The sequence below is a fragment of the Camelina sativa genome, chromosome 20, assembly GCF_030686135.1.
Source record: "Camelina sativa cultivar CO46 ecotype springtype chromosome 20, ASM3068613v1".
NCBI classification, from domain to species: Eukaryota; Viridiplantae; Streptophyta; class Magnoliopsida; order Brassicales; family Brassicaceae; genus Camelina; species Camelina sativa.
In genome coordinates, this window is record NC_141899.1 from 2860430 (window position 1) to 2887566 (window position 27137).

A 27137-nucleotide genomic window follows, 5' to 3' on the forward strand; every position below is an offset into this window, starting at 1 on the left:
TTCAAGCGTTGAACCAGACAAGTTTTGATTTTGATTTTACTTTTTTTTTTATGAATGTGAAGAGAATTGAAGAACCCTAATCTGATTTCTCTGTAGGAAACAGTAATATGCGATCTGGGGGATTAGTTGAATTATAACATTCCTGGAAAAAAATCTGTTCTTTATTAGCTCTGATTATTGCAAATTTTGTCAAGAATGTGTGTAGATTTGCAGAGATCAGTAGAGCTATTCCTAAGTTGCTGAGTTTTTTATATAACAGGTTCATTGATGCATACTAGTTTATTCTAGTCATTAGTTTTGGATCACTTTGATAGTTTCAGTAATGTGGCTTCTCTCAGGATCTTCTTCAGCTATTGGGGTTTCATATCTAATGACCTTTATATATTAGAGCATTGTTGCATGTGATGGGATCATTCTGATCATTTATTGTCTCATTGAAAAAAAAAGAATCACAGATCTCTTCAACATCTTCATATTTTTTTTGGTTTCTCCTCTGGTGCTTCGTGTTCTTTGGTTTTTATGAGTGATTTTTGTGTATCTAATTCCCAATTTCTCAGGTTCATCATACTCTTAACCAAGATGCAGCTCAAGGTCCCTGAACATCAAGTTGCAGGACACATTGCTAAAGATGGGAAACCCGGTCCCCTTGTAGATGACAAGGGTCGTTTCTTCAAGCCCCTTCAAGGCGATTCTCGTGGTGAGAACGAGGTTAAGTTCTACGAATCTTTCTCAACAAACACAGAGGTTCCAGATCACATCCGCAGATTTTTCCCTGTGTACCACGGTACTCAAGCAGTTGAAGGTTCTGATGGTGCAACCATGATTGTTCTTGAAAATCTTCTTGCCGATTACTCAAAACCATCAGTGATGGATGTTAAGATGGGTTCAAGAACATGGTACCCTGAAGCATCTGAAGAATACGTTCAAAAATGTTTGAAGAAAGACACTGGTACCACAACTGTATCAGCTGGTTTCAGGATCTCTGGGTTTGAGGTGTATGATCACAAAGAATCTAGTTTCTGGAAGCCCGAGAGAAAGCTTCTTCGTGGGCTCAAAGTCGATGGAGCGAGATTGACTCTAAGGAAGTTTGTATCATCGAACTCGCTTTCTGATATGGGTTCAAAACCTGACTCTGCTTTTGTTTCTAGTGTTTACGGTGGTTCGAACGGGGTGTTAACACAGTTGCTGGAGCTCAAGACTTGGTTTGAGAACCAAACGCTCTACCATTTCAACTCTTGTTCGATACTAATGGTCTATGAGAATGAATCAATCTTGAAGGGGAATGATGGTGATGCTCGACCACAAGTGAAGCTGGTGGATTTTGCTCATGTTATGGATGGTAATGGTGTCATTGACCATAACTTCTTAGGTGGTCTATGTTCTTTCATAAACTTCATTCGTGATATTCTTCAGAGCCCAGATGAGTCTGCAGAATCTTAGATCAAGTTTTATATTTTTTTTGTCTTTTTATTTTTCGATTGGCCTGATTCCAGTTTTATGGATATAATTATAAACTCTTCATTTGTGTATCTAAAGAGAATACATTCGTACTCTTATCTCACGGCTTTTCCAATTCTAGGCATATAAAAATGGTTCCATTTTTTTTTTACTTTACTTTGATTGTGATTTGTGAAGAATATACACATCTAAAAACTTTAGAGCCAAAAGAGTAATAAATTCAAAGTAATAGTAAACTTTTGTAAATAATGAAGGGTTTGTTTGCAGTGAAATCTCAAATACTACTATAAGTATAGGGACTGAAACGAAATCGTCTTCTATTTTAATTTCACTCTTATGCTCTGCTTCTTCTCTTCCTCTTTTCAAATTCACGTCTCGCGCGCATCGAAGAAGACGATTGACTGAGAATGGTGCTTCTATGCTTCGTCTTGGATCTTCGGAATATCTCTCCTTCTCTGATCGGAGATCTAAAGCAGGTCTCTCTCTCTCTTTCCATTCTCAGTATAAATTTGTATTCGTAGATCGCTGAATCAATCTGTTCTTGATCGAATCTGATTGTTGCTGGGGATTTCGTCTCTCTGATTCTCGGATTTGATTGTTACTGCGAATTTTCATCTTCCTGAATCTCGAATTTGATTGTTGCTGCGAATAATCTCGTCTTCGTTTCTGAATCTCGAATTCGATTGTTAGCTGCTCGATTCTGAAGCTTCGGATTTGATTTGATTGTTGTTGCTGGGAAATTGTGTGTAGTTGTTATTGGAGCTCGGAAATTTACATGCGATTTCGTCTCCGGTAGATTCTCTCACTGATCGGATCGGTTTGTGTTATATTCTGAAAGATCGGATTTCTGGAAACGATCAGGTTATATTCTCCGTCATTGATTCGTTTGTTTCCTTCTGCTTTTGGTGGTTGTGTGTGGCTTTTCACTTTTTTTTTTTAAGGATCTAGCAGTTGAAATTTGCCTATACACCTACTGGAAACTTCTGTCTTCGAGACTTTCATCACGCTGTTAACAGCTTGCCTTTGGATGCGTTTGTACCTGAGATCGATGAATCGGGAGCCATGTCTTGCGGAGGTCTCTCTTTTTCCTTGATTCTTCTAGCTGTTTCTTCATAGTTAATTTGATGATTGTTGATCGTACTGAATTATTTATAGATCTTAAGCTATCAAGTCTTCTGTGTGATCGAGCTTTGTACTCATGGGGAGGTAGAGACATTATGAGGAAAGTTATTGTACTGAGTTCTTGCTTTCCTGAAGATATGGATTCTGAAGCGAGAAGCAATCTTATGGTCAGTTAAATGTGTCAACTATTGTATGTTTTAGTGAGTTTAGCTTGTTTTCTCAGTGCTGACTCTTTCTGCTTCAGGCTGCAGCAGATAAATGTGTGTCGGTTGAGTTTCTTTTGTTTGAGAAGCAATCAAGCTATCTAAGCTATACTCAGGAAAAGATTAATAGATTCCTTAGATGCTTATCAGATCTTGACAATTGTTCATTTCAAACCTGCATTCCTGGTAAGTTCCGTATAACTAGCTGCTTTACATACAGTTACTACATTTCTCAGAGTTTGATGACTGGTTCGTTAAATAAGTTATCCAGGCTACTTTCTTCATTTGAATCTATTATTTGTAAAGAGGTTTTGAATCTAGTACGAAGTAACACAAGAATAGTTCTGAAACTGATCCGTTGTATGCATTCAGATGGAAAATCACTTCATGGCCTTGAAAAGAGATGGCTTCAGGAGCTAAAAGATGACACTGGAGAATCACTGCAGGCCCAGATTATCTTCAAAAGTAACCTTTTTGGTACGGTGAACTCGATCTTCTGCAATCTCACTGCAGCTGCGAATCAGATTGTCGACGGATTTATCCCTTGTCGAGTACTTAGCTCTACCCTAAACTTGAATATTTGATCTCCCAATAATATGACGAGTATGATAATGCCAATGTTGGATAAAGTCGTATAGTACGATTATAAATTACTTCAGCTAATGCTTTTCCCACTACATTTTTTCATCCTCTTTGTTGCTGTTTACAGACATGCAGGTGCCACGGCATCCCATTACAAGAGTCAGTGGTAAACAAAATAGAGAAGCTGCAATGCTCCATAACCAACCTTGAAATAGGAAAGTTTGATGTGATTGAAAATTCTGTGAAAGTTGGCAACAGAACTGTCCTGTTCTTACCTTCAATCCATAGTCTTCAGAAACTTCATCCATTTTCTTCCCAAGTTGATTTCAATGTCATACGGAGGACTAATCTAACTTCTCTCAGCGAAGGTAAGGCTTTTTAGCTATCTACTGCACTCTCTTCTTCTGACTTCGGTTCTTGCCTCCAAATTAGAGAGCTTGATTCAAGTATACTACTTTGACGTAGGCCTACTACTTGGCGCACCTTACATTGTCAGCCCTTCAACCTGTCATGAAACAGAAGCTACTTCTGAAGAAATGGATCAACCAGATCTGAACACTCAGAGTAAGCACATTCTTCCGTAAAGATACCCACATTGCAGTAGCGAGCTCAGGTGCCTCCAGTATAAATAACTACGCAATGCCTCGTATTGTTCCTAATCATCTAGAAATACAGTTTTTCAGGGACTATGTGGTGCACTATATTCAATGGACCAAGGCTTGGTTTGTTCTTCAAACTGTAATCTAGAAACCATGACAGTCGTGGAATTTCATTGTTATTACATTCTTCAACCGTCAGAAAATGGTCCAATGCTTCTGAAGGTAAAAATTCATCAACTATGACCCTTTAATAACTCCTAACCCTCATCCTGGTTCTAATCACATTAGCCTTTCTGAATAGTATTCTCCCTGTGATATGATAAGTTTGTGTTATGTCTTGAGTTTGTGCAGTTACTTAGCTTAACAGACGAAAAATGTTTACAGAGATTGGCAGGGTCAGAAGAAGTCCTGCCTATTTCCAGTGCCAGTCAGTTTGCGGAGTCCTCTATTCCTAGAGAAATCGAGATCTCTGTCAAAGGCGCTTTGTTACAGGTCGATTTTATTTCAATATGTTCATATTGTATTTAGACTTGTATTTTGACCTCTATTCCAGTCAGTATTTAGACTTGTATTTTCCCAAAAAAAAGTATATAGACTTGTAACTTGTCTTTCATTTCTGAAATTTAAGCAGATTGAATCTACAGACTACAATCCTTTGACACACAACAGAGGCTTCCACCAAAAACTAAACCTTATTGTGAAGGAAAGTCTTCAATTTGGGTGAGTATTCTCCTCCTATCTTCTCTACTTCATTAGCATCCCTGCAAATCTGTTACAGATCTTTAGCTTGTTTTCTTGTTTCTGGAAGTTCATTAGATTCGAACATAAAAGACGCAACATGTGAAGTGAGCCCAGTACTTTCAGATTCTGTAATTCCAACGGAACAGAAATTTCCACACATAGTCAATCCAGAAACCCTTCCGGAAGTTCATATAATTGATGAAGAAGAACAAGCAACAGCTTCCATTACTAAAGAATGGGAACAACTAGTAGTCACTGAGGAGGTTTTCATGAAGTCCTCTTCTCCGGTTCAAACAACACACAAACGAAAGATAGACCCCCAAGTTATGTCTCCTTTACAGAGTAACAACAAACAGGCTGATATGAAAACATCCATGATTTTAGAAAGACTTGAAGCTCCGAGGAAGATGAGAGGAAAAGTTGGGTCGCCAAGTGTAGTCATACATAGTCCCATCTCAGCAGATGTCTGTGTCATGTCTCAGAAGAAGCCTCTGATTCCTTTTCAGACAACTCAGGTTTCATCAAGCCAGCTCATGAAACCCAACTTTCAGAGACTGAAAAAAAAGCAAAAGTGAGCAGTAGCTCTCAGGGTAAGACTCTCTTATTTCTACACCTTTCTTATTGATGATAGTGAGAGAGTTAAAAAGAAGTGTAAGAGATTTTTGTTTTTGAGCTGAAACAGAGTATGGAAAGGATCTCGAGGAGACTTGGAGTTTGGAAGAAAGGTAATGTCCTGTAGTTTGCGTAGTGATAGATAAACATGATCTGATATTTGTTGTTTAGTTTCTTTTCTATCTTTTTTTTTGTACAAAAACCAAAGCTATACCAAATCTCATTAATTACATACAGTATGTACAATTTTAACTATATTACTACACTCTTAGAGCATCGTTCAATATCTTCCATACGTTCTAGAAATTCTCTTTATGGAAAATGAACTTGGTGGAGGTCTTATGAGAGAAATCCAATGACAAGTGTCGTAGCTCTTTCACTAATCCAGCTGCTCCACAATAAAACACTCCTGCCAATTATACCAAACCATTCACATTATTATTTGCACATGCATCAAAATATGAGTAGTTTTTTTACTAACAAGCAAGAAACTCACCAACTCTAGTCTTGGGATGCTTCACAGCGATCCTTTTGAAAACGCTTCTCCAGTTTGGCCTAGCGAAATGGGACATGACATGTGTTCCTGACACAACGTCTACTCCATTCTTAGCATGGTTCAGCGACTGGAGCATCGTGATCAATGCGGACCTGGCGTCTCCTTCCTCGTAGACACTGGTGCAGTAATTATGCAGTTCAATAACGTTGTTGCGGTCTGTTTCGGCCACTTCGTCCATCACGTTCTTGAACCAGTCAAAAGATCCTTGCTCTCTTGTGACCCAGTAGAAGTAAGCTCTCTTGGTTCTGAACGCCTCACTTTTTCTTGCTGGGGAAAGAGGAGGAGAGACCATGTTGTGGATCGGTGACTGTCTTCGGTTACTACCTTCTCCATTCCCTTTTAAATTGTTGATTATGTCCTTGACGATGCTAATCATGGGAGTAGCTCCGATTCCTAGACCTACTAGTAGAACAACATCAAACTTCTTGTAGTCTTGTGCTGGTGCTCCATATGGACCGTCGATTAGGATTCTTGGATAGCTAAGGGATCAACGTTTCAAAGATAAATTTGACAATGTTATAGACTGCTTATGTATATATAAGCCCCTATTTATGCTTCAATGATTCTAGAAAATAACTGATGATTATTGACAAAACTTACTTAGATATGTTATCCCGGTGCCTTGGGGAGGCTATGTTCAATCTGCTTTCACCAAGAAGGTGTGGCTTACACAGCTGAGGTTCAGATAAATACGAAGAAAATTACATACTTGGACACAAATAATCTCTTGTGTTCATGTATAGGGGAAATACCTCAGAGAATAATGATCTTAACTGCCGAGTCCAGTCTCCTAGAACTCTAATGTGGACACTGAGGTAGTCATCTCCCGGGGCAGAGGTAATTGAGAATGGATGCCTGTTTATATGTAGACAAAAATGTTCAGTCTAATTTCCAATTTTCCATATAAATGTCTCAGATAGTATGAGAGTTTTCCTTATTACCATTCTAATGTAGAAACTGCAGAGCAGTTGAGATACATATATTGTCCACTCTTGTATCTGAAGTTGTTTGGCCTTGACAAGTGAAGCGACAAAACATTCCCTGGTAACACAGAAACCTGTTGAAGATGTAAGGTAATGATAGAGATGAATATACCAAGTCTTTGTTTTCTTGGATATTTCAATATAGAAATATTTATAGATTTTACCTTTAGTACTGAAACAGCCTCGACGCTTGACCTGAATGCACGAATCAGCCTTTCAAACAAGTAAAGAACCACCGGTACCATCAAATACATCCATGTCTATTAAATCACATGAAAACCAAAATTAGAGTCCGTATATATTGCATCTGTTAGTACTGTTACAACTTTGTATTGATGAGTTACTAACCGTTTTCTTGTACCATCGCTTGATGAGGTAGACATAGTATCCATGAACGATAAGAAGTGAGTAGACAATAACAAACAAGTGGTGAGAGTACCAGAAGGCATTGAAGCCTGTTATTTTCTTCAGTGGTCCAGGAAGCTTGAGCTTATTACGTCTGAACCATGTTGTAGCCAAAGTGAAGGCTATGGTCATTAGTATAACCATTGCAATCCCTGTAACTCCTTCTACCGATTGCACAAAGTCCATATATCTCTTTGTCTGTGGCCCAAAATACTGCTCCATTGGCTTATACTCGTCTTCATCTGCAGCTATCAGCCGTGGGAAATCACAGGCTAAGTGAGATGTAGCATGGATTCCAACTCCAACTGCAATTCCTATTGCTATGACCTGTGTAAGATTTCGATCATAAGCATTACTATCTGAAACCTCTTTTTTGAATTTATACTCTCCAGCAAGCTAAAAACATTACCTTGTGAAAATTGAGGCTGTCATCGAAAGGAACAATAACACCTAACTTGGTTTTTGTCCGGAGCCAAGTGATGGTGTTCCTACAAACTGGTAACAAAATCATAGCCATGTTTAGTTTAAGCGTCTCTGCAGCTCCTTTAGCTACACAAACACACACTCCCATAACTTGGTAAGCATCTGATCTTTTTCGATACTGCATGAACTTCCAGGTGAACAGACCGGCCATAGCACCTATCCATAAAGCTATCACCCACACTCTCTTCCAATTATCAAACACAAAATACTTCATCCATCTGTAAAAACGCACCACGAGATTCCTACTCTGCGGAACCTTGAGATTATGACTTAGCAACTTGCTCAGCTTCTTACTCTCCCCATCTCTCACATCCTCGATTGGGGCTTGCAGTAGAAGGATCTCGAGATTCTCTATCTGTTTGGCATTGTAGCAAGTGCCTCCAAACACATCAAAAAACACTCACAAACCAAAACCTTTTCTCTAGCTAACAAAAAAGATCAATGAACAAAACAAACCTCATTCAAAAAACTTCACATACCATGATGTACCCATAATGAAAGGGATCTAGCTCTTCCATAATCAAAGCAGCATATTCATCAGCTTGTTTCCGAATATTATCCAGCTCGTTTGCAGAAGCACTTAAAGCTATAATCTGTACAAGAAGATGAAATCACCTAATGAAGATCACAAACTGATTCAAGATTTCTAAAACCAATCACTAAAACAAATCAAGATTCTACCTCTCTTACTTCGGCTTCATTCAAACGTCCATCCGAATCCTTATCGACCCTGAAGTCCACACCACACTCCAATATGAAACAGGAAGTTCCAATGGATACATAAAGAAAACGAAACAAAATGGTTTCAAGAAAACATTACATGTCGAAGAAAGTTCGTAGCCTCGAATCAAAATCTTGATCAGTGATCTGCTTCCAGAACTCTTTAAGCTCATTCATGTTTATTGAATCTCCACTTACGTTTTCCCTCCTCGCTAAAGCATCGAACAATGCCAACGCAAACTCAGTCGACTTCATCCCTACAGCAGCAAAATTTTATGTTAAAAAATCATTGAAACTTTTCAAAACAGAGAAATACTAAAAACTCTGCTTCTCTGCTAAGTGCTAACCTATACATTCCCCGAATTTGGAACGGTGTAATAAACCGCTGCTAGTCTTTGTAATCTCATTGAACTGTTTCTCAACTTCAAACCAACCAGTGACGCCATCAGTCTTGGTGATGAATTTGAGACCTTTGAGTGCTAACTCCGCTCTAGACTTCGAACGGCGTAGCTTAGCCTTCTGCGGCCGCGGTGGTTTTCTAGAAACGGAAGAAGCAACTCGTTTCAACTCGCTAGAAACGGAAGAAGCTATGCGTTTCAACACCGAGTTACTCCTCGATGAACGACCTGGTCTAAGAAGCGATTGATCCGATCCAGCGACTCTATGGTCCGGTGACTTTAAACCGTACACGGAGACGGAGTCGTCATGGATATCAAGCGTGATCTCCACGTAAGGTTGATCTTCCTCGTAATAACTCCTCGTCTTCTCCGACGACGACGGTCCTCCGTACGGCGTCTCTGTGCCGCTTGGATAGTAGTAATGTCTCGTGTTTTCGAAGTCTAACTTTTGCATTTTTCACTTCGACTCCTCAAATCTTTTCTTCAGAAATGTTTTCGTGCATCTGAAGATGAAACGAGAGAGAAGAAATATGAAAATGTTGAAAAAAAACAGAGAGACGAACTGTGTAAATGATATAAAATTACCACCGGAATACCAAAAGCATACACTAACCAAACACTATGAGATTAAATTATTGTTTTTGAGGTTATGTCTAAACAATTGAAAATATATTATCTCAGCCAATGAATTTTTACGAACATAGAAAGTTTCAAAGTAGCATGAAAGGAGACTTTTCATTTGTTTAATGTTCTTCTTCTTCTTCTTCTGTTGGGGTTGGTTTAGAAAGTTTCTTCAGAGTTGTTAGTATGTACTTTGTTTCTTCATGGTCAAAACTCCCGCGCATTACCGTGCCACGTCCAATAGTTAAGACCTTTTAAGTTTTAGTCAGGATATTCCGAATTTTTTTATAAGCTTTTTTTTTTTGAAAAACAATTTTTTTATAAGCTTTATCGTCATATTAATATGATCACGTTACATCTAAATCAATCATCAAAATCTATATGAATTAACTAATCGAACATTTACATTGTTTATTCAATCCACTATTTGATAAACATAACATTTTTTTTAATTCACCTACCACTTGTTGCAAATATGGTATTGAATAGTTTTCTCTAGATTGTTGATTTTGACTTTTTTTTTGTTTTGTTTTAAATGAATATATTACTAAGAAAATTATCATGTAATTACATTTCTTAAAATAATTGGTATTCAATTTTGACTTGAAAATTTATTTAAAATAATATTAATTTGACTTTGAAAATAAAAAAGATTTACAACAATAATTTAACCATATATTTTGAAGCTACTGTAAAAGAATTTAATTAACAGCTGTGTTAAAGCGGGAAAATAACACTATCCAGGCGAAGGATAAGTTTATTCTGTTGTCCAAACAGAGAGCGAGACAGTCCCCAAAAGTACATCGATTTGGGAGGGAAAGCCAAAATCAGTTTGGGGGAAAGGGTTTTGCTTTCTCTTCAGTTTTTGATTTTGATTTTGCTTTTGTTTTTGATTTTGATGAGAGATATGAAACGGCGACACTGTGAGAAAGTTTTGATTCGTATTCATAGTATTGGTACACCTTTGGTTTCTGGGTCTTCTGGTTTACCCGTAGAGTTAGTTCACATTGAATCAGATCGGCCGTACACAATTGGTCGGAGTAGTAGTAGTGGTGATGATGGGTTTCCCGATTTCGTCATTGATAACGGCGGTATTAGTAGAAAGCACTGTCAGATTCTATTCGATAGCCAAAGTCGCAAACTTTACATTTTTGACGGCGTGATTCTCTTGCCTTCGGTTGGTTTTAGTCAAGTTATTGAAGAGTTTAGGAGAAGATTAGTTTGTGCTGAGGATTTAGGGAGTTTGAAGTTTAGGGCTTCTTTGAATGGTGTGTATGTTAATCGTGTTAGGATTAGGAAAGCTAAAGTTGAAGAGATTTGTGTTGGTGATGAGGTATTGTTTGTTTGTGGTAAAGAAGGTTTGTGCAATAAGCATTGTCGAGTTGGGTTTGTGGTTCAGGGGATTGAGTTTGAAGGAAGGGATACTTTGATTGTTGAAGATAGATTTGCAATGATTGGAGTGTCGGTTTCTTCAGGACATTCTCGAGGAACGTTTTCTAGTGGGAAGAGAAGCAAAAGGGTTTTTGCGCCGATAGAAAACGAGATTAATTCTCAGTTTTGTCCACCTAAATCTGCTGTTAGCGTTGTTGGTAGGTTGAATTCTCTTGTAAGCTATTGTAGACATATATTAAGAAGTGATGATCCTGTATCTTGCCTTATATCAGATTCTGTAAAGGAATGCTTATCATGTTGTGCATCCAAAATGTTAAGGTCAAAGGTAGATGTTATGGCCGATAATAGAGAAGTCAAGAGTGCCGAGACTAATCATGAGATGGATCATGGTTTGTCCGGTTTAAGGGTGAGGGATGGACTGCCAAGCCCGCAATCACATCTAGGTAGAAGACTTGGTGTGTCAAACTTGATAAGCGAAGTAGAAAGTTATGGTGCTGATTGTATTTTGGTCAGTGACAAGACTAAGACTAGTCTTCCGTTTGATGGAGATAAAGAAAACGCTCCCGAGATTAGTTGCACGGGGAAGGAGAAAAGTTATCAAAGTTCTCTACAAGCACCTGGGAAGAACTTTTATCTAAACCGTCTTCAATATATTGAACAAAGCTCAACTGGTTGTCAACGGGTGGTGTCCTTGCCTGAACTTCTTCACCCTGTGGAAACCATTTCACAAATCTTTATTGCAACATTTACAAGTGATGTCTTATGGTATGTCGAAAAGAGTATTTTTTATATTTTCTCGAGTAGTCTAAACAGAAAAAAAAAATGTATACCTCCATTTGTTCCCCATGCTTGTTCAAGAGTCTGATGAAGTTGTTATTGCAGGTTTCTTTCCTGTTGTGAGATACCTAGCCACTTGCCGGTGACTATTGCATGTCACAACGCTGAGAGATGTTGGAGTTCAAACTCTGATGCAAGAACTGCTGCTCCTTTGCCAAACTACCCAAATGTAACTATGGTGTACGTAATACCTGATCATATTTCTGAGAAAAGGAATGACTCATGGTTGTATATATATTTTCTTTTCTGAAGAGTTTTCCTCTTGTCTTAGGTTTCCACCATTTCCTGAGGAAATTGCATTTGGGAAAGACCGCAAGAACCGTGGCATTGCTTGTCATCACCCCAAGCTATTTATTTTGCAAAGAGAAGATAGCATCCGTGTAATTATTACATCTGCAAACTTGGTAGCAAGACAGGTAAGAGTGTAGGCCTTAGTTTATAGTAATGTAAGTGAATCACAAGACGAGTCTCAGGCATCATATTGGCTATTATGAGGTTTCAGCTATATTGGGAAGTGAATCATATTTCATTTTTTAATGGAGATTTATTATTCCAGTGGGATGACGTGACCAACACAGTTTGGTGGCAAGATTTTCCACGAAGAGCTGAACCTGATATTTTATCCCTTTTCGGACCTTGTCGAAGAAAAACCAATATTGGTTTTAGGTCAGATTTTAGTGCTCAGCTGGCTGGATTTGCTGCATCACTTTTGATTGATGTTCCAAGTCAAGCCCATTGGATTCTCGAGTTCACGAAGTACAACTTTGAAAACTCAGCAGGTCACCTTGTGGCTTCAGTGCCTGGAATTCATTCTTATAAGCCATCTTATCTTACAGAATCTGTTTGCTCAAATACTGTGAGTAGCTTCATCTTCCATCTTATATGCATGTTTGTCTTATTAGTATCAAGTGTCAATATCGTGAACTTATCTTGTTCACTTAGTTGTTTTTCTTAAATAATATTGAAAGTTTGATTGCGTCCTGTATATTAGAAAGTTTGGTCAATGCATCTCTGTCTTGACTAATCGTATGATTCTTGTTTCACAGATTTACAGTGAAGAATTTGTGGGATCTGTTGAAGCATCTGTCGTAGGTCTCAGTTACCTTTTCCGCTCTGCCAATGATTCCACAGGAGCACAACTGAAACGACTGGCGTCATATATCTCCAGAACCCGGGAAACTTCTTTCGGAATGTTGGAACTTGTTTTGAGAAGAAATACGAATGTTCCTGCTGACGCGAATGCTGTGAGCGTCCTTGTTTCTAACCCTGATGATGATTCAAGAGACGGTAAGTAGTTTCATTTCAAGTATGACAGATGGTTGTACGTGCTTGACATGAATTTTCATTCTGTGACTCGTACAAATTTCCTTTTGACAGATTTTGTCCAACTAGGCTTTTTGCCACGGAATATCGCAAAATGGGTTTCTCCTTTGTGGGATATTGGCTTCTTTAAATTTGTGGGGTATGTGTATCGGGATGAAGTCCTTGGAGCTGCTTCTTGTAGGAGCAACCAGAAGGTGCAACTAATGCTACATGTATTACAGGTACTCGTCATATGCTTATTAGATACTTTGCATAAAAAGACTATGGATACATCTAAAGATCTCTCTTGGCTTTTGCAGGGAGTGACCATTTCAGATGTGTCAAAGTTGGTTCAACCTAATCACGTTGTTGCATTGTGCTCGTTGATCGCTTCAATTCAGAGGTGTACTGGCATTTGGAGGCTACAAGAGGTAAGTTTGATTAGGAACAAAACAAAAGAATCCTGCTTTGAATCCTTTGAGTTTTAACGAGTGTGTATCAGTCTCTGACTGTGTGATCTTCTGTATTGGATTCCTCGAAAGGTGTTAGGCCGTTACAAGTGGCCTGAATCTCAGGAATCTGATTTCGTATACAGTAAGTGCATTTTCTATGATAATGGTAAACAAACACCTTAATGAGGTATTAAGTTTACATATATTTTCCTTATAGGTGCATCCTCCATTGGAGGCTCAGCAACTGCAGGATTTCAAGCTGATTTTTCATCAGCTGCGGGTAAAAAAGCGTTACAGAATTTTGACTCCCAAGAGTCTGATCCAGAGGTATTGTTTTGTTTAGAAGCACCATTAAAAGCTTTCACCACAAGTTTTGTACATGAAAACGTTTTGTCCAATGTTCTGGATCAGTGGGGTTGCTGGAGTAATAAGGAAGAACGGGAAGCTCCTTCCATTAAAATCATCTTCCCTACCATTGAAAGAGTCAAGAATGGCCATCGTGGTGTCTTGTCTTCAAAATGTCTGCTTTGCTTCTCCGAGGTATTTTACTCACCCAAAGCCTTTTGTCTAGAAATACAAATCTCAAAAACTTTGGGTTTTTTTACTATCCTGTGCAGAAAACGTGGCAAAAGTTGAGACATAACAATGTGCTTCACGATGCAGTTCCTAATCCTCAAGATAGAGTTGGACACCCGATGCATATCAAGGTAAGAACAAAGGAGAATTCTGTGTGCGACAATAAAAGAATTTACTAGTTCACAAAAAAGTCGAAAACCCAACTCTTGCACTAGTACGTAGTATAATAATGTATTTATAAGCTATGATCAGGTGGCTAGGAGACTTTTCACCTCCACAAGAGGCTCACGGTCTTCTTCGTTTGGTTGGGTTTACTGCGGCTCACATAATTTCAGTGCAGCTGCATGGGGACAGACCATTTCCAAATCCTCCAGAAACAACCAGGACCAGTCCCACAATGCCATCAAACCGGTCAGTAAACTTCGTGTATGCAACTACGACCTCGGGATTGTATTCGTTTTCCCTCAACCTCATGAAGATATTGACTCATGCGACGGGTCTAAGATCAACGATATTGTGCTGCCGTTTGTTGTACCGGCTCCAAAATATGGATGGAGTGATAAACCGGCTACAGGTTTGGCAATGAAGGAAGCTTTTGCTGAGTTTAGGGAAAGCTCTAGAAGTTTGTGTGGAGAAACTGAAGTTGAGGAGGAAGTGGAAGAAGAAGAAGAAGAGGAAGAAGAAGCTGAAACTGAAGTTGGAGAAAGAGTAGAGTTCGTTGGAGAAGAGGAGAAGGCTTATGCTGAGGCGTTGTGGAGCCAGGTTGAGTCATCCTCCCTCAGCTCCTGACAACTACTTATGTCGTTTGAGAAAATGACGAATTTACCTTTGTGTCTGTATTACTGTATGTAACTATTGTTGTTTGTAACAAAATTAAAATTTGGGGAAAATAATACTCTAAAATTACTTTCTTAATATAGTAAAATAAATGAATTATTTCTGACTTATTAATCTACAGCGGAATGGTTAAGGTTATATATATATTTAGCTGAAAAATAAAGATAATTGAGTGGTTAGAAATTTTTTTAATTTCTAAAACATTTTAAAATTGAAAAAGCCTCCGGTCTAAATAGAGATCTCAAGAGAAATTATAGCAGGATACAAAAATGGATCACCACAAACAATAATAGCAAACGAAAATGAAACAAAAAAAGTTTCCCCATCTCTTTCACAGTATATATAACCGATGGCCATCTTCCCATCAAATCATCCAAAAACAAAAAAAAAAAAACAAAAAACAAAAAACAAAAAAAAAGGAAAAAAAAAAAAAAAACATTTTTTTCATTTTTTTAATAAAACAAAAAAAAACAAAAAAAAATAATGGGATACACAAATGTGTCCATTTTATTAGGCCTGTTGGTGGTCTTTGTTTCACCGATGGTGTTCGCAGATGATGTGACACCAATCCCAGAGGCCAAACCCCAAGTGGAGCAGTGGTTCAAGGCCAACGTTGGTCCATTGCCTCAACGTAAAGGCTTAGATCCAGCACTCGTCGCTGCTGAGGCTGCTCCACGTATCATCAACGTATGAAAAAAGCACTACTACTTCATACTATATTGTCCCCAAACTATCACTCGATCAATCTTGTAACAATATATATATATTTTGATACAAAATTTGAAATTTATATATGTAACGATTGCAGGTGAATCCAAAGGGAGGTGAATTCACAACAATAACCGCCGCAATAAAGAGCGTTCCTGCAGGGAACACAAAGCGGGTGATCATAAAGATAGCTCCTGGTGACTACAAAGAGAAGGTCACTATCGAGAGGAACCAACCGTTCATCACATTGATGGGACAGCCCACTGCCATGCCCGTTATCACCTTCGACGGTACTGCCGCCAAGTATGGAACCGTCGATAGTGCCTCTCTCATTATCTTATCCGACTATTTCATGGCCGTCAACATTGTCGTTAAGGTATATATATCTCTATAAATACATGAAGTATCCTACGTACACTTTCTCTTCTAAGGCCAATACATATGCGAGTTTCCCTAGATTTCGAATGACTTGTTTCTTTTTTGCATATGTAGAATACTGCCCCGGCACCAGATGGTAAAACAAAGGGAGCACAAGCCCTATCTATGAGAATCTCAGGAAACTATGCTGCTTTCTACAACTGCAAATTCTATGGTTTCCAAGACACAATCTGTGACGATACCGGAAACCATTTCTTCAAGGACTGCTACGTCGAAGGGACATTCGATTTCATCTTCGGAAGTGGAACCTCTATGTACTTGGTACGCAAACCACCACCCTAGATAATCAATCGCATTTCATACATTATAATTTTCTGAATACATAAAGTCTGAAATCTCTATATATACATTCATGTTGAATTCAAAAGGGAACACAATTGCACGTGGTCGGAGATGGTATTAGAGTGATCACAGCACACGCAGGTAAGAGCGCAGAAGAGAAGAGCGGATACTCTTTCGTGCACTGCAAGGTGACTGGAGTCGGTGAAGGAATCTATTTGGGAAGAGCATGGATGAGCCACCCTAAGGTTGTCTATGCCTACACCGAGATGACCAGCGTCGTCAACCCAGCCGGATGGCAAGAAAACAAGGTTCCCGCTCATGACAAGTAAGTCCAGTTTCATATATTACATACACACGTTGTGATGACCTAATCGTCTGGTCACTTATGCCGGTTCCATCTAAAAATTTCAGGACCGTGTTCTACGGAGAGTACAAGTGTTCAGGACCAGGATCACTCTCAGCCAAGAGGGTTCCATTCATACAAGAGATTGACCTCACCGAAGCTAACCGGTTCCTTTCCCTCGGCTACATCCAAGGATCCAAGTGGCTTCTCCCACCACCCGCTTTGTAAACTCTTTAATATTATTAACCTATCTGAATTAAAATTAAGATATTTGAAACTATTCACCGAAATATGTATATCGGTGTATTTTCTTTTTTGCTATTTTCAATTTCTTATCTAAAAGTCCTTCTTTCTTTGAATATCATGGAGGAGTTGAGACTTGTGTAATTTTGGTTTCACTATAATAAAATGTTGCCTCGATTCATAATAATATTTTTGATACATTTATAAGACATGCATGCTATTATCAATTTTTATTTTTAATTATTTCATATTTAGAAGATAGAAAATTCAAGATGTGGTCCACATCATGTGGAGGAGCATTATCAGTTACGAACTTACCGTCTTACGGAGATGATTAGCAACATTATTATCCTTTTGGATAATTAATGGGTGTAAACTTTTTACCGCAAGCACTTTAATCATACTAAGAATGAGATCGATTAAAAAATAAGAATTGAATGTTTGTCCCATACAAGACATTTCTTGTAACTAACAATGTTAAAATTATTTTCTATTTTTAGAAATTATTACACATGTTTTTTTTTTTACATATCATTAAAATGTAGATGAAATTAAAAATATTTTAATCTTACATATTATGTAATGTACAATCACTTTTACCCATCGTAATATAATTGAACCATCATCTTTTTTCATACCGCCATGTTTTATCATCACTAAACCTACCATTATCCCTTACCACCAAAGAAAACGCTTACCGCCATATCATTTCAATAATATCAATACTTTGATCTACATTTTAATCAATGTAAGAATTTTTTAATATAGTATATTTTAAATAATGGACATGCATATAAAATTGACTACTTGGTAACGTTCCACTCTTTTATGTGAAATATATGAAGCAGCTAACCGGTAAATTAAACAACTCTTTCCGTGAAATATTTGTAGCATCTAATTAATCGATAAAACAATTTTGGTACTTTTCCATGAGCCTAGGGAAAGCTCGAGGTTAAATTAACGATGCAGTTTCGGCAATCACGCAATGCCTTTTAATGTTAACAAATGACCCGAATCTTTGATCGATCTCTGATTGATTATTATTGAATGAGAATATAATAAATGGAAAGAAATATAATTGAACGGAAAAAAATAAAGTATATTACTGATTAATGATTATACAAACACAAGCTTCTTAATTGATTTGAATTCCATATTAATCACACACCAAGTGCATGTGAAATTACGTACTCTTTATCAAAATTCAAAAATTCTTGAAGGAATATAAACCACAAACGAGAATGTCAAAAGGAAAGCGAAAAACCACAAACGAGAATAGCAAAAAGAGATCTATCCGGTCAGACATGGACGATCCGGACAAGTATATAAAAGTCCCTTCAAGGGCTTCTTCATCTCTTCCATTCTTAAAAGTAAATAAATATTTTTTTTTCTTTTCTTTTCTTTTTTATATTTTTAAATAAAATAATAAAATAAAATAAATGATGGGTTACATTTCTCTGTCCCTGATTGCATTACTTGTAGTTTTTGCGCCACCGGTGGTTCTAGCCGACGATATAACTCCGATTCCCGCGGAAAAAGCCCAAGTTGAGCCATGGTTCAAGGCCAACGTTCAACCCTTTCCCGCGAGACGAGGCACACTCGACCCCGATCTCGAAGCTGCTGAAGCATCACCACGTATCATCACCGTAAGTACATCACAAGTTTATTAAATTTATAAGATTAGATTCTTGTATTATGAATCCAGCTTTCGTTTTGTGCATTTTTCCATTTCAATCAATGCACACTACTAATTTCAATGCAGGTGAACCAAAAAGGAGGCGGTGATTTTACGTCAATAAACGCAGCGATCAAGAGCATTCCGGTAGGAAACAAGGTCCGTGTGATCATCAAGTTGGCTCCTGGTGTATACAAAGAGAAAGTCACAGTTGACGTAGGCCGACCATTCGTTACATTGCTTGGCAAACCTGGTGCTGAAACCAACTTGACGTTCCATGGAACCTCCGCTAAATACGGTACCGTAGAGAGTGCCACGCTTATCGTCTGGGCCAAATATTTTATGGCAGCCAACTTACACATTTTAGTATGTATACATTCTAAAAACTTAATTAGTAGCTATTATAACACTTAAAGGATTAGTTTGTAATGATTTTTTTTTTTTTAATATTTCCTATAGAATACTGCTCCGATGCCGAAACCAGGTACACAAGGACAAGCTCTAGCTATGAGGATCAACGCTGATAAGGCTGCTTTCTACAACTGCAGATTTTATGGTTTTCAGGATACTCTTTGCGACGATAGGGGCAACCATTTCTTTAAGGACTGTTACATTGAAGGAACCTATGATTTTATTTTCGGAAGAGGAGCTTCCTTGTACTTGGTATGTGTATAATTAGTTCTTTTGATCTTTTTAAATACATTTAATTATTTTGCATGGCTGATTACTACGTCGTGTTTAATTTTGTTTTTGATCCATAGAATACGCAATTGCATGCTGTTGGAGATGGATTAAGAGTGATCACAGCACACAATCGACAGAATTCAAACGACCAAAGCGGGTATTCGTTTGTGCATTGTAAGGTTACTGGAGTCGGAACCGGGATCTACTTGGGTAGGGCTTGGATGAGCCACCCTAAGGTCGTCTATGCCTACACTGAGATGTCCAGTGTCGTCAACCCATCCGGATGGCAAGAGAACAGGGTGCGCGCGCATGACAAGTAAGTCTATCAATTGCAATCTAAATTACGTAAATGTATAGTCGATATCCAAAATCCAAAATGATAAGAAATTAAGAAACCAACACTAGACACTAGTATATAAGAGATAAAGTTTAATTTTTTCATATTTTTTAATTTTGAATTTCTTTACTAGATATATTGTGGCAAATTTTTTTTTTTTGACATTGTATAACATTTTCTTGACATTATGAATGATAGGACGGTGTTTTATGGAGAATACATGTGCACGGGACCAGGATCACACAAAGCTAAAAGAGTGGCACACACACAAGACATTGACAACAAAGAAGCTAACCATTTCCTTTCCCTCGGCTACATCAAAGGCTCTTCATGGCTTCTCCCTTCTCCCGTTTACTAAACTACACCCCTTCATAACAAAAATTCTATAATTTTCACCAAAAACATGTATATATAGTACACAGTTGTACATTTTTTTCTCTAAGAAATCCTCTCTTCCTGTTATGATGGAGGAGTAGAGACGTGTGTAGTTTTGGTTTCATTATAAGAAAGTCGATTATTGATAAGAAAAAGGACATACTGGTTAATTATTTATTGATCTATCAAATTATCAAAATTCAGTTGGTTGTACATCATTTAAATCATAAACCCTAAACCCTATATATACTATGGGTTTGGATGATGCAATGTGTTATGGTTATAGTGTGATGTGTGACTGATTAATAATATGAATTTATTAATTTTTTTGAAACTAATGATAATAATTTGGGGGAAAATTTGTAAACAAAATTAATAAAAATTTGTAAACAAAATTAATAAAATGGATGTCACTTGTTATATTTTTGGTTGGTTATATTTTATACTATATTGTAGTTTTAACTATTTAGTTATAATTGTCGAAGCAAGAACCTGATTTAATAATTTTTTCACCAAAATGTGATTTCACTATAAATGCCAAATACGTGATTTTATAATTTTAGAGAAAAACACGATTTGGAATCATATTTGACCTGAAGTAATTGTTTTAGTAAAACATTATAGAATTGGTATTCGATTAAAAATTATAGTATAAAAAAGTTACGGATTTATGTTTTAGGAAAAAAATTATGTAAGTTTTTATCCTGATAATTGGCATTACAAATATTTACAATACACATGAAAAAAAAAGTATATAGTCCTATAAAAAAAAGTGTGAAAATCACTTACAAAACTTTCATTTGACGTAAATCAAACACCAAAATTTAGTTACCACTGAACTAAGTATTTCCTGTCTAGCAAATTTACATTCAAACACAAATTGTTGTTGAGGTCCTTAATTTTGGTAAATTCATAAATAGAAATGCAATAATAGATTTCTTTTTTGGAGGAGTCAATATTCAACATGTTAACTTTGCCAACAGTAAATTTTCCTTTTCGTAGATGGCAATAGATAATTACAACAAAATCAAATGCTTCAAGAAATATAAACCACAAACGAGAATAGTAAAATTAAGATATGTCCGTATCTGTCCGGTCAGACATCCACAAGTATAAAAACCCCTTTGATGCTTCTTCATTTTTTCCATTCTCAAAGTAAATAAGATATAGTAAAACTTAGTTGTTTTTTTTTTCCTCCTTTTCATTATTTTCTTTTATTTTGAAAAATAAATAAAAGAAAATAATAAACGATGGGTTACATGTCAATGTCCGTGGTTGCATTCCTTGTCTTTTTTGCTTCGCCAGTGGTTCTAGCCACCGATACAGATCCTATTCCAGAAAACAGAGCCCAAATCCCGCAATGGTTCCAGAACAACGTTAAACCCTATTCCATGAGAAAGGGCAAGCTAGACCCCGCTCTCGATGCTGCTGAAGCATCACGACTTATTATCACCGTACGATACTATTCTAATCCCATTTTGGTTTAATTTTAAATCTTTAAATTTTTTTTAAAAAATACCTTTTAAAGAAGGGGTATAGGTTTGAGTATCTTGCTCAGTTTGAGAAACAAAGGAAAAAAACAAAAAAAAAAAGAATCTAAAATTTTTGGTTTTAGTTGTGCGTGTGTGTGTGTGTGTGCTAATTCGAATGAAAAATGAAAATTTCATTACAGGTGAATCAAAAAGGAGGAGGAAACTTTAAGACAATAAACGAAGCAATCAAGAGCATTCCTACAGGAAACAAGAACCGTGTGATCATCAAGTTGGCTCCTGGTGTGTACAATGAGAAGGTCACGGTCGACATAGCTCGACCATTTATTACGTTGCTTGGTCAACCTGGTGCGGAAACGGTCTTGACTTACCACGGGACAGCCGCTAAGTACGGAACCGTAGAGAGTGCAACTCTTATCGTCTGGGCTGATTATTTCCAGGCAGCTAACCTCATCATTAGAGTACGTGAAATATATCCCTTCTACGTTATTACATTAAACTAAAAACTAATTGATTGCTACTAATACGATTCATGTGTACATTTGATTTTTATTTATTCTATAGAACACTGCTCCAATGCCGAAACCAGGTTCACAAGGACAAGCTCTAGCTATGAGGATCAACGGAGATAAAGCAGCTTTCTACAGCTGTAAATTCTACGGGTTTCAAGATACTCTCTGCGACGACAAAGGCAACCATTTCTTCAAGGACTGTTACATCGAAGGAACCTATGATTTTATCTTCGGAAGAGGAGCTTCCTTGTACTTGGTAACTTTATTATCTTTTTTAACATGACCATATATGTTATATATATAACACATGATTTTTTTTAATGATACATATATTTAATTTGTATATAAATCGATAGAATACGCAATTGCACGCTGTTGGAGATGGGTTAAGAGTGATCACGGCACAGAGTAGATCAAGTGCGAACGAACAAAACGGATACACGTTCGTGCATTGCAAAATCACTGGAACAGGAACCGGAATTTATTTGGGCCGGTCTTGGATGAGCCACCCAAAAGTCATCTATGCTTTCACAGAGATGACCAGCGTGGTCAACCCATCTGGCTGGAGGGAGAACTTCAACCGTGGATACGACAAGTACGAAACATTTGATCATATCATCTCATTCACATATATTAACTCAATCAACTACATTTTATAAATCTGATTATAAACTGTGTATTCGATATTGTGCCTTGTGTGGAATACAGGACGGTGTTCTATGGGGAATACAAGTGTTTCGGACCAGGGTCACACGTAGCGAAGAGAGTGCCTTACACACAAGACATTGACCAAAACGAAGTTAGGCCTTTCATCTCGCTTGGTTACATCAAGGGCTCCACATGGCTACTTCCTGCTCCCAAATACTGAAATATTTCTTAAAACAAATTATTGGTTGTGATTTTTTTTTGTAACCATCGTTTGTCAGCGACATGTTCCCATCGATTAATTTTTTTTTTTTAATATTGTTTGAGATATGATCAATGCGATAAAGATATTTTTGTCTCGCTATACATAAAGTGCATCTCAAAATTTATATGTTTCGTTATCATCATAGCTCAGAAGTTTGTGGTGTTTTTTTCCCCTTTATATATTTAGCAAATCCTATGAGTCTATAATTTCCCTGAATGTCAAAATTAAGTTTAAACTATATTCACACACCATTAATTGAGTTCATGATGTATATGTTTGAAGTACAAACAAAGGAAATACCAATCTGTCCATGATATGTTTTTATTAAAATTTTGTTTTTATAACAAAAGAAAACGTAAAGACAAAAAATATATAGTCAGTCATACATTACGCACATTGTCTCGAGTTCATCAATTTTATAGTTCTAGTTGCTAATGTTAACTTATTTTTGTATATACATACTTTTAATTTACGAATTAGCTAGCTTCGTCTTTCTTTCTTTTTTGTCGGCCTTAGCTTAAATAATTACATAAGAGATGCATTAAAAAAAAAAAAAAGACTATTCAATTAATTAAAAGACCCAATATGGTCATACATAAGATAACTAAAAGAAACATTGGATATGAACACCGACGAAGCCGCCGAGTAGCCGCGTCACAGCCAGGTCAGCAGAGAGTCGCCATCCAATAACAACAATGAAAAAAATAGAAAAACAGCTTTTTCAACGGTTCAGATAGCAACTTCTGCAACGTGTGTTAGTTGGGTCCGGATCGATCGAGTCTGACTAAGATTCCCTCGAATCTGGTTCTTACGATTCATGACCATCGGATTTTTTAACGGCTTAGATTGCTTAGAAACCATAAGTACGACTCACGTCCCGCAGGGAATCACGTCACTCCTTGTTTTTCGCATCTCCTCCTCGTGATAACATTGACGGTCAATATTTTTTTTTCTTTCACGTTTTGTTGATCATATATAAACAACAACATATAGACACCTATTGTTATAAAAGTTTAAAATTGTTTTGTTGGTCATATTATTCTAAAGTATATTCTTCGGATTTATAATTTCACCAAATTATGGCGAGAGTTTCCTAAAATATCCTTTAAAATACACTAGATGCATGTTTCAAACGTGGACCTTATGTAAGCAGGCTCTGAATGTTTATCCATAAGTTGATGTACTAAATTATGTTAAATTAAATGTACTATTTCTCAAAATATTAAATGTCTTGATAAGTCATACAGTATATAGTAAGATGATAATAGTAAGATGATAATTTTTGGAAAAAGAGCCAATTTGGGGCTCAAACAATTCAACATGATTAAGGAAATTCATATAACACCGTCCCTAAAAAAAGTCTGTCCCAGCTCCATCCTTGTTGGGGCTCCACGAAATCAGTTAAAAACAAAATTAGGACGGAAATCGACTTTTTAATATTTTTATTAAGAAAACCAATAGTAAATTTTTCTTTTAGTTTGATACAAATCTCCAATTTTGATTAGTTTAATAAGAATAGACAAAAAAAAAAACACAAACAACAGTACTAAAGATATGTGGGAAAAAAAAAAGTACTAAAGAAAAATTTTAAAGTTGATTTAATCATCTGATAATATAACATCTGAATTCATTTTATCAGAGTATATCAAACGTGAGGGATATTTAGAGGTTGTAATCAACTTCTATTTTGTTTATATGGTCAATAAAAGACATATATATATATATATTCTTGTTTTATATCTAGGAAATTTAAACTGGAATATTAATCTCTTTTTTTTTTGGTGACAAAAATACATTTTCCATCTTTTTAAAAGATACATATATACATGTTTGACTCAAAAAAAAAAGGAAGAAAAAGATAGATTGTCAAAAAAATTAAATAAAGCCAAATAGATAAGTAGGGATAGAAGGGTCATTTTAAAAGGATATGTTTAGTGTCTGGGGTCTGACGTAGGATACGTCAAAAAATATCCAAAAAAAAAAAAAAAAAATCTCTTCTTCTCTCATTCAAATTACGCTTTCCTCTGATTTCCCCTACAAATACTCAATTCCCTTCTCTTCCCAATTCCTTCACAACAAACCACAAACAAATCTCTTCCCAAGTTTTTGTTTGTTTTTGTAATCCCCCATACCATTTCCTCCGATCATCAGATACAAGTTTCAGTTTTTTTTTTTGGAAAACCTTGGATCTTTCCGATCACTTTGGATTTTTGTTTCTGAGTTTTGTAAATCTCATTTAAAAAGTGAAAAGATGAATGCTTTAGCTGCAACGAACAGAAACTTCCGTCATGCATCAAGAATCCTGGGTTTGGATTCCAAGATCGAGAAGAGTCTTATGATCCCTTTTAGAGAGATCAAGGTTTGACTTTTCTTCTTTTTCCTTTTTTCTTGGTTTGGGTTTTCAATGTTGTTGAGATTTTTGACTTTTGTGATTGATCGATTTCTCAGGTGGAGTGTACGATACCTAAAGACGATGGAACTCTCGTTTCTTACATCGGATTCAGGGTTCAACATGACAATGCTCGTGGTCCCATGAAAGGTGGAATCAGATACCATCCTGAGGTTTGTTAAAAATCTGACCTTTTTTTTTCTTGAAATTGAAAAGCTTTTGCTGGGTTTGCTAAAAAAATCTGACCTTTATTTGGAATCTATGGATCTGGAATTTTTTATAAGGGTTTTGTTTTGATTTTTTTGAAAGGTTGATCCGGATGAAGTGAACGCATTGGCTCAGCTCATGACTTGGAAAACTGCTGTTGCTGACATCCCATACGGTGGAGCTAAAGGTGGGATCGGTTGTAGTCCTCGTGACTTGAGTTTGAGTGAGCTTGAGAGACTCACTCGTGTCTTTACCCAGAAGATCCATGATCTCATCGGTATTCACACCGATGTCCCTGCTCCTGACATGGGCACTAACGCTCAAACCATGGCTTGGATTCTTGATGAGTACTCCAAGTTTCATGGTCATTCCCCTGCTGTTGTCACTGGAAAGCCCATTGTTAGTTCCTCAATTCATTTCACTTGGTTGGATCTGATGGTTGATAATTCCAATGTTTTGTGTTTGATTACCAAAGTTTTGACCTTTTTGTTGTTATTGTTGCATCACTTTTGCTGTAGGATCTTGGTGGTTCACTTGGTAGGGAAGCTGCCACAGGACGTGGTGTAGTCTTTGCCACCGAAGCTCTTCTTGCTGAGTACGGGAAATCTATTCAGGGCTTGACATTTGTTATTCAGGTAAAAAAAAACTATCAGCTAATCTCAAGCTTAATATTAGTTATTATATGATAAGGAAGAGAAGTTGAGAAGATTTGTATAATATGTATGTCAACAGGGTTTTGGGAATGTTGGAACATGGGCGGCTAAGCTGATCCACGAGAAAGGTGGTAAAGTGGTTGCAGTAAGCGACATTACTGGTGCAGTCAGAAACCCTGAAGGTATCGACATCAATGCTTTGCTGAAACACAAAGACGCTACTGGAAGTCTCGTTGATTTCACTGGTGGAGACGCTATGAGTTCAGAAGAACTGCTCATTCATGAGTGCGATGTTCTCATCCCTTGTGCTCTTGGTGGTGTCCTGAACAAGTCAGTACCAAAAAAAAAACTTCACTCGTAACATCCACATTTAACCATAAAGATTCACTTTCTGATTCTTAAATATTTGTTTAGGGAAAATGCTGGAGATGTGAAGGCAAAGTTTATAGTAGAGGCAGCAAACCATCCAACCGATCCAGAGGCTGATGAGGTAATGCATCGATAACACAGAGACCCGTCCTTAAAGGCTAAAGCTTCTTGAAATATAATCCTAATCTGTTTGGTTTTGGCAGATTCTGTCGAAGAAAGGAGTGATTATACTTCCAGATATATACGCAAACGCTGGAGGAGTGACCGTGAGTTACTTTGAGTGGGTGCAGAACATTCAAGGTTTCATGTGGGAAGAGGAAAAAGTGAACTTGGAGCTGCAAAAGTACATGACTCGAGCGTTCCACAACATCAAGACAATGTGCCATACTCATTCCTGCAACCTGCGTATGGGAGCTTTCACTCTTGGAGTTAACCGAGTCGCTAGAGCCACCCAATTGCGTGGTTGGGAAGCTTAATTCATCTGAATCCCCCTTATACTCTGTTTTCTCTGTTTTTTTTTTGTTTCATTGTTACTGAAATATCATTGAGATTCCGAAATGGAAAAGGAAACAAAATGGATTCGAATAAACTAACAGATTGGAATAAAAGATATTATTGGATTTTATGATCCTTAAGCCCCAAT

The 27137-nt window shown here is 37.1% G+C and overlaps 8 protein-coding genes across 12 annotated transcripts; 7 read left to right on the forward strand and 1 right to left on the reverse strand.

Moving 5' to 3' along the window:
• The first annotated feature begins 579 nt into the window (after nucleotides 1-579).
• On the forward strand, nucleotides 580-1609 carry LOC104768946 (inositol polyphosphate multikinase alpha). Its single transcript, XM_010493050.3, has one exon. It carries the CDS (start codon nucleotides 580-582, stop codon nucleotides 1438-1440), a length of 861 nt encoding a protein of 286 aa, XP_010491352.1. The 3' UTR covers nucleotides 1441-1609.
• A 132-nt stretch (nucleotides 1610-1741) lies between these two features.
• Nucleotides 1742-6446, forward strand: LOC104768945 (uncharacterized). Of its 4 annotated transcripts, XR_015593180.1 has the most exons (14): nucleotides 1803-1934; nucleotides 2209-2319; nucleotides 2407-2533; nucleotides 2614-2747; nucleotides 2825-2969; nucleotides 3156-3334; nucleotides 3493-3733; nucleotides 3831-3929; nucleotides 4041-4186; nucleotides 4349-4456; nucleotides 4596-4684; nucleotides 4773-5295; nucleotides 5388-5430; nucleotides 5841-6446. XR_015593180.1 is itself a non-coding variant. In XM_010493048.2 (13 exons), the coding sequence occupies exons 1-12, from the start codon at nucleotides 1866-1868 to the stop codon at nucleotides 5278-5280; spliced, it is 1953 nt and encodes a 650-aa protein (XP_010491350.1). In that variant the 5' UTR covers nucleotides 1742-1865; the 3' UTR covers nucleotides 5281-5295; nucleotides 5388-5605. The 4 variants fall into 4 exon arrangements, 3 of the variants coding, with proteins under 3 accessions (XP_010491350.1, XP_010491349.1, XP_010491346.2); XM_010493048.2 differs by lacking the exon at nucleotides 5841-6446 and having other exon boundaries at nucleotides 1742-1934; nucleotides 2410-2533; nucleotides 5388-5605; XM_010493047.2 differs by lacking the exon at nucleotides 5841-6446 and having other exon boundaries at nucleotides 5388-5605.
• Nucleotides 5454-9434, reverse strand: LOC104768944 (respiratory burst oxidase homolog protein A-like). Its single transcript, XM_010493043.2, has 12 exons — nucleotides 8812-9434; nucleotides 8565-8721; nucleotides 8426-8474; nucleotides 8224-8337; nucleotides 7671-8099; nucleotides 7205-7588; nucleotides 7021-7116; nucleotides 6815-6930; nucleotides 6626-6728; nucleotides 6474-6547; nucleotides 5814-6352; nucleotides 5454-5726 (listed from the first exon to the last, which is right to left on the reverse strand). Exons 1-12 carry the CDS (start codon nucleotides 9314-9316, stop codon nucleotides 5617-5619), a joined length of 2676 nt encoding a protein of 891 aa, XP_010491345.2. The 5' UTR covers nucleotides 9317-9434; the 3' UTR covers nucleotides 5454-5616.
• Nucleotides 9435-10267: 833 nt separating this feature from the next.
• On the forward strand, nucleotides 10268-14987 carry LOC104768947 (uncharacterized). Of its 2 annotated transcripts, XM_087505485.1 has the most exons (13): nucleotides 10268-11072; nucleotides 11194-11640; nucleotides 11758-11892; nucleotides 11984-12128; nucleotides 12269-12568; nucleotides 12759-12999; nucleotides 13090-13256; nucleotides 13335-13445; nucleotides 13557-13608; nucleotides 13684-13793; nucleotides 13878-14006; nucleotides 14084-14173; nucleotides 14295-14987. In XM_087505485.1, exons 2-13 carry the CDS (start codon nucleotides 11210-11212, stop codon nucleotides 14829-14831), a joined length of 2448 nt encoding a protein of 815 aa, XP_087361611.1. In that variant the 5' UTR covers nucleotides 10268-11072; nucleotides 11194-11209; the 3' UTR covers nucleotides 14832-14987. The 2 variants fall into 2 exon arrangements, with proteins under 2 accessions (XP_087361611.1, XP_010491354.1); XM_010493052.3 differs by having other exon boundaries at nucleotides 10277-11640.
• A 229-nt stretch (nucleotides 14988-15216) lies between these two features.
• On the forward strand, nucleotides 15217-17080 carry LOC104768949 (pectinesterase PPME1-like). Its single transcript, XM_010493056.2, has 5 exons — nucleotides 15217-15566; nucleotides 15688-15963; nucleotides 16080-16286; nucleotides 16394-16632; nucleotides 16719-17080. Exons 1-5 carry the CDS (start codon nucleotides 15363-15365, stop codon nucleotides 16876-16878), a joined length of 1086 nt encoding a protein of 361 aa, XP_010491358.1. The 5' UTR covers nucleotides 15217-15362; the 3' UTR covers nucleotides 16879-17080.
• A 1164-nt stretch (nucleotides 17081-18244) lies between these two features.
• LOC104768951 (putative pectinesterase 49) lies at nucleotides 18245-20119 on the forward strand. Its single transcript, XM_010493058.2, has 5 exons — nucleotides 18245-18539; nucleotides 18656-18934; nucleotides 19028-19231; nucleotides 19330-19568; nucleotides 19788-20119. The coding sequence occupies exons 1-5, from the start codon at nucleotides 18333-18335 to the stop codon at nucleotides 19945-19947; spliced, it is 1089 nt and encodes a 362-aa protein (XP_010491360.1). The 5' UTR covers nucleotides 18245-18332; the 3' UTR covers nucleotides 19948-20119.
• Nucleotides 20120-20982: 863 nt separating this feature from the next.
• Nucleotides 20983-22975, forward strand: LOC104768950 (putative pectinesterase 50). The gene is made up of 5 exons (XM_010493057.2): nucleotides 20983-21418; nucleotides 21637-21915; nucleotides 22019-22222; nucleotides 22323-22561; nucleotides 22675-22975. The coding sequence occupies exons 1-5, from the start codon at nucleotides 21215-21217 to the stop codon at nucleotides 22832-22834; spliced, it is 1086 nt and encodes a 361-aa protein (XP_010491359.1). The 5' UTR covers nucleotides 20983-21214; the 3' UTR covers nucleotides 22835-22975.
• Nucleotides 22976-24729: 1754 nt separating this feature from the next.
• Nucleotides 24730-27136, forward strand: LOC104768953 (glutamate dehydrogenase 2). The gene is made up of 7 exons (XM_010493061.3): nucleotides 24730-25235; nucleotides 25325-25438; nucleotides 25575-25871; nucleotides 25991-26107; nucleotides 26205-26455; nucleotides 26540-26615; nucleotides 26698-27136. The coding sequence occupies exons 1-7, from the start codon at nucleotides 25128-25130 to the stop codon at nucleotides 26968-26970; spliced, it is 1236 nt and encodes a 411-aa protein (XP_010491363.1). The 5' UTR covers nucleotides 24730-25127; the 3' UTR covers nucleotides 26971-27136.
• The last annotated feature ends 1 nt before the right edge of the window (nucleotide 27137 follows it).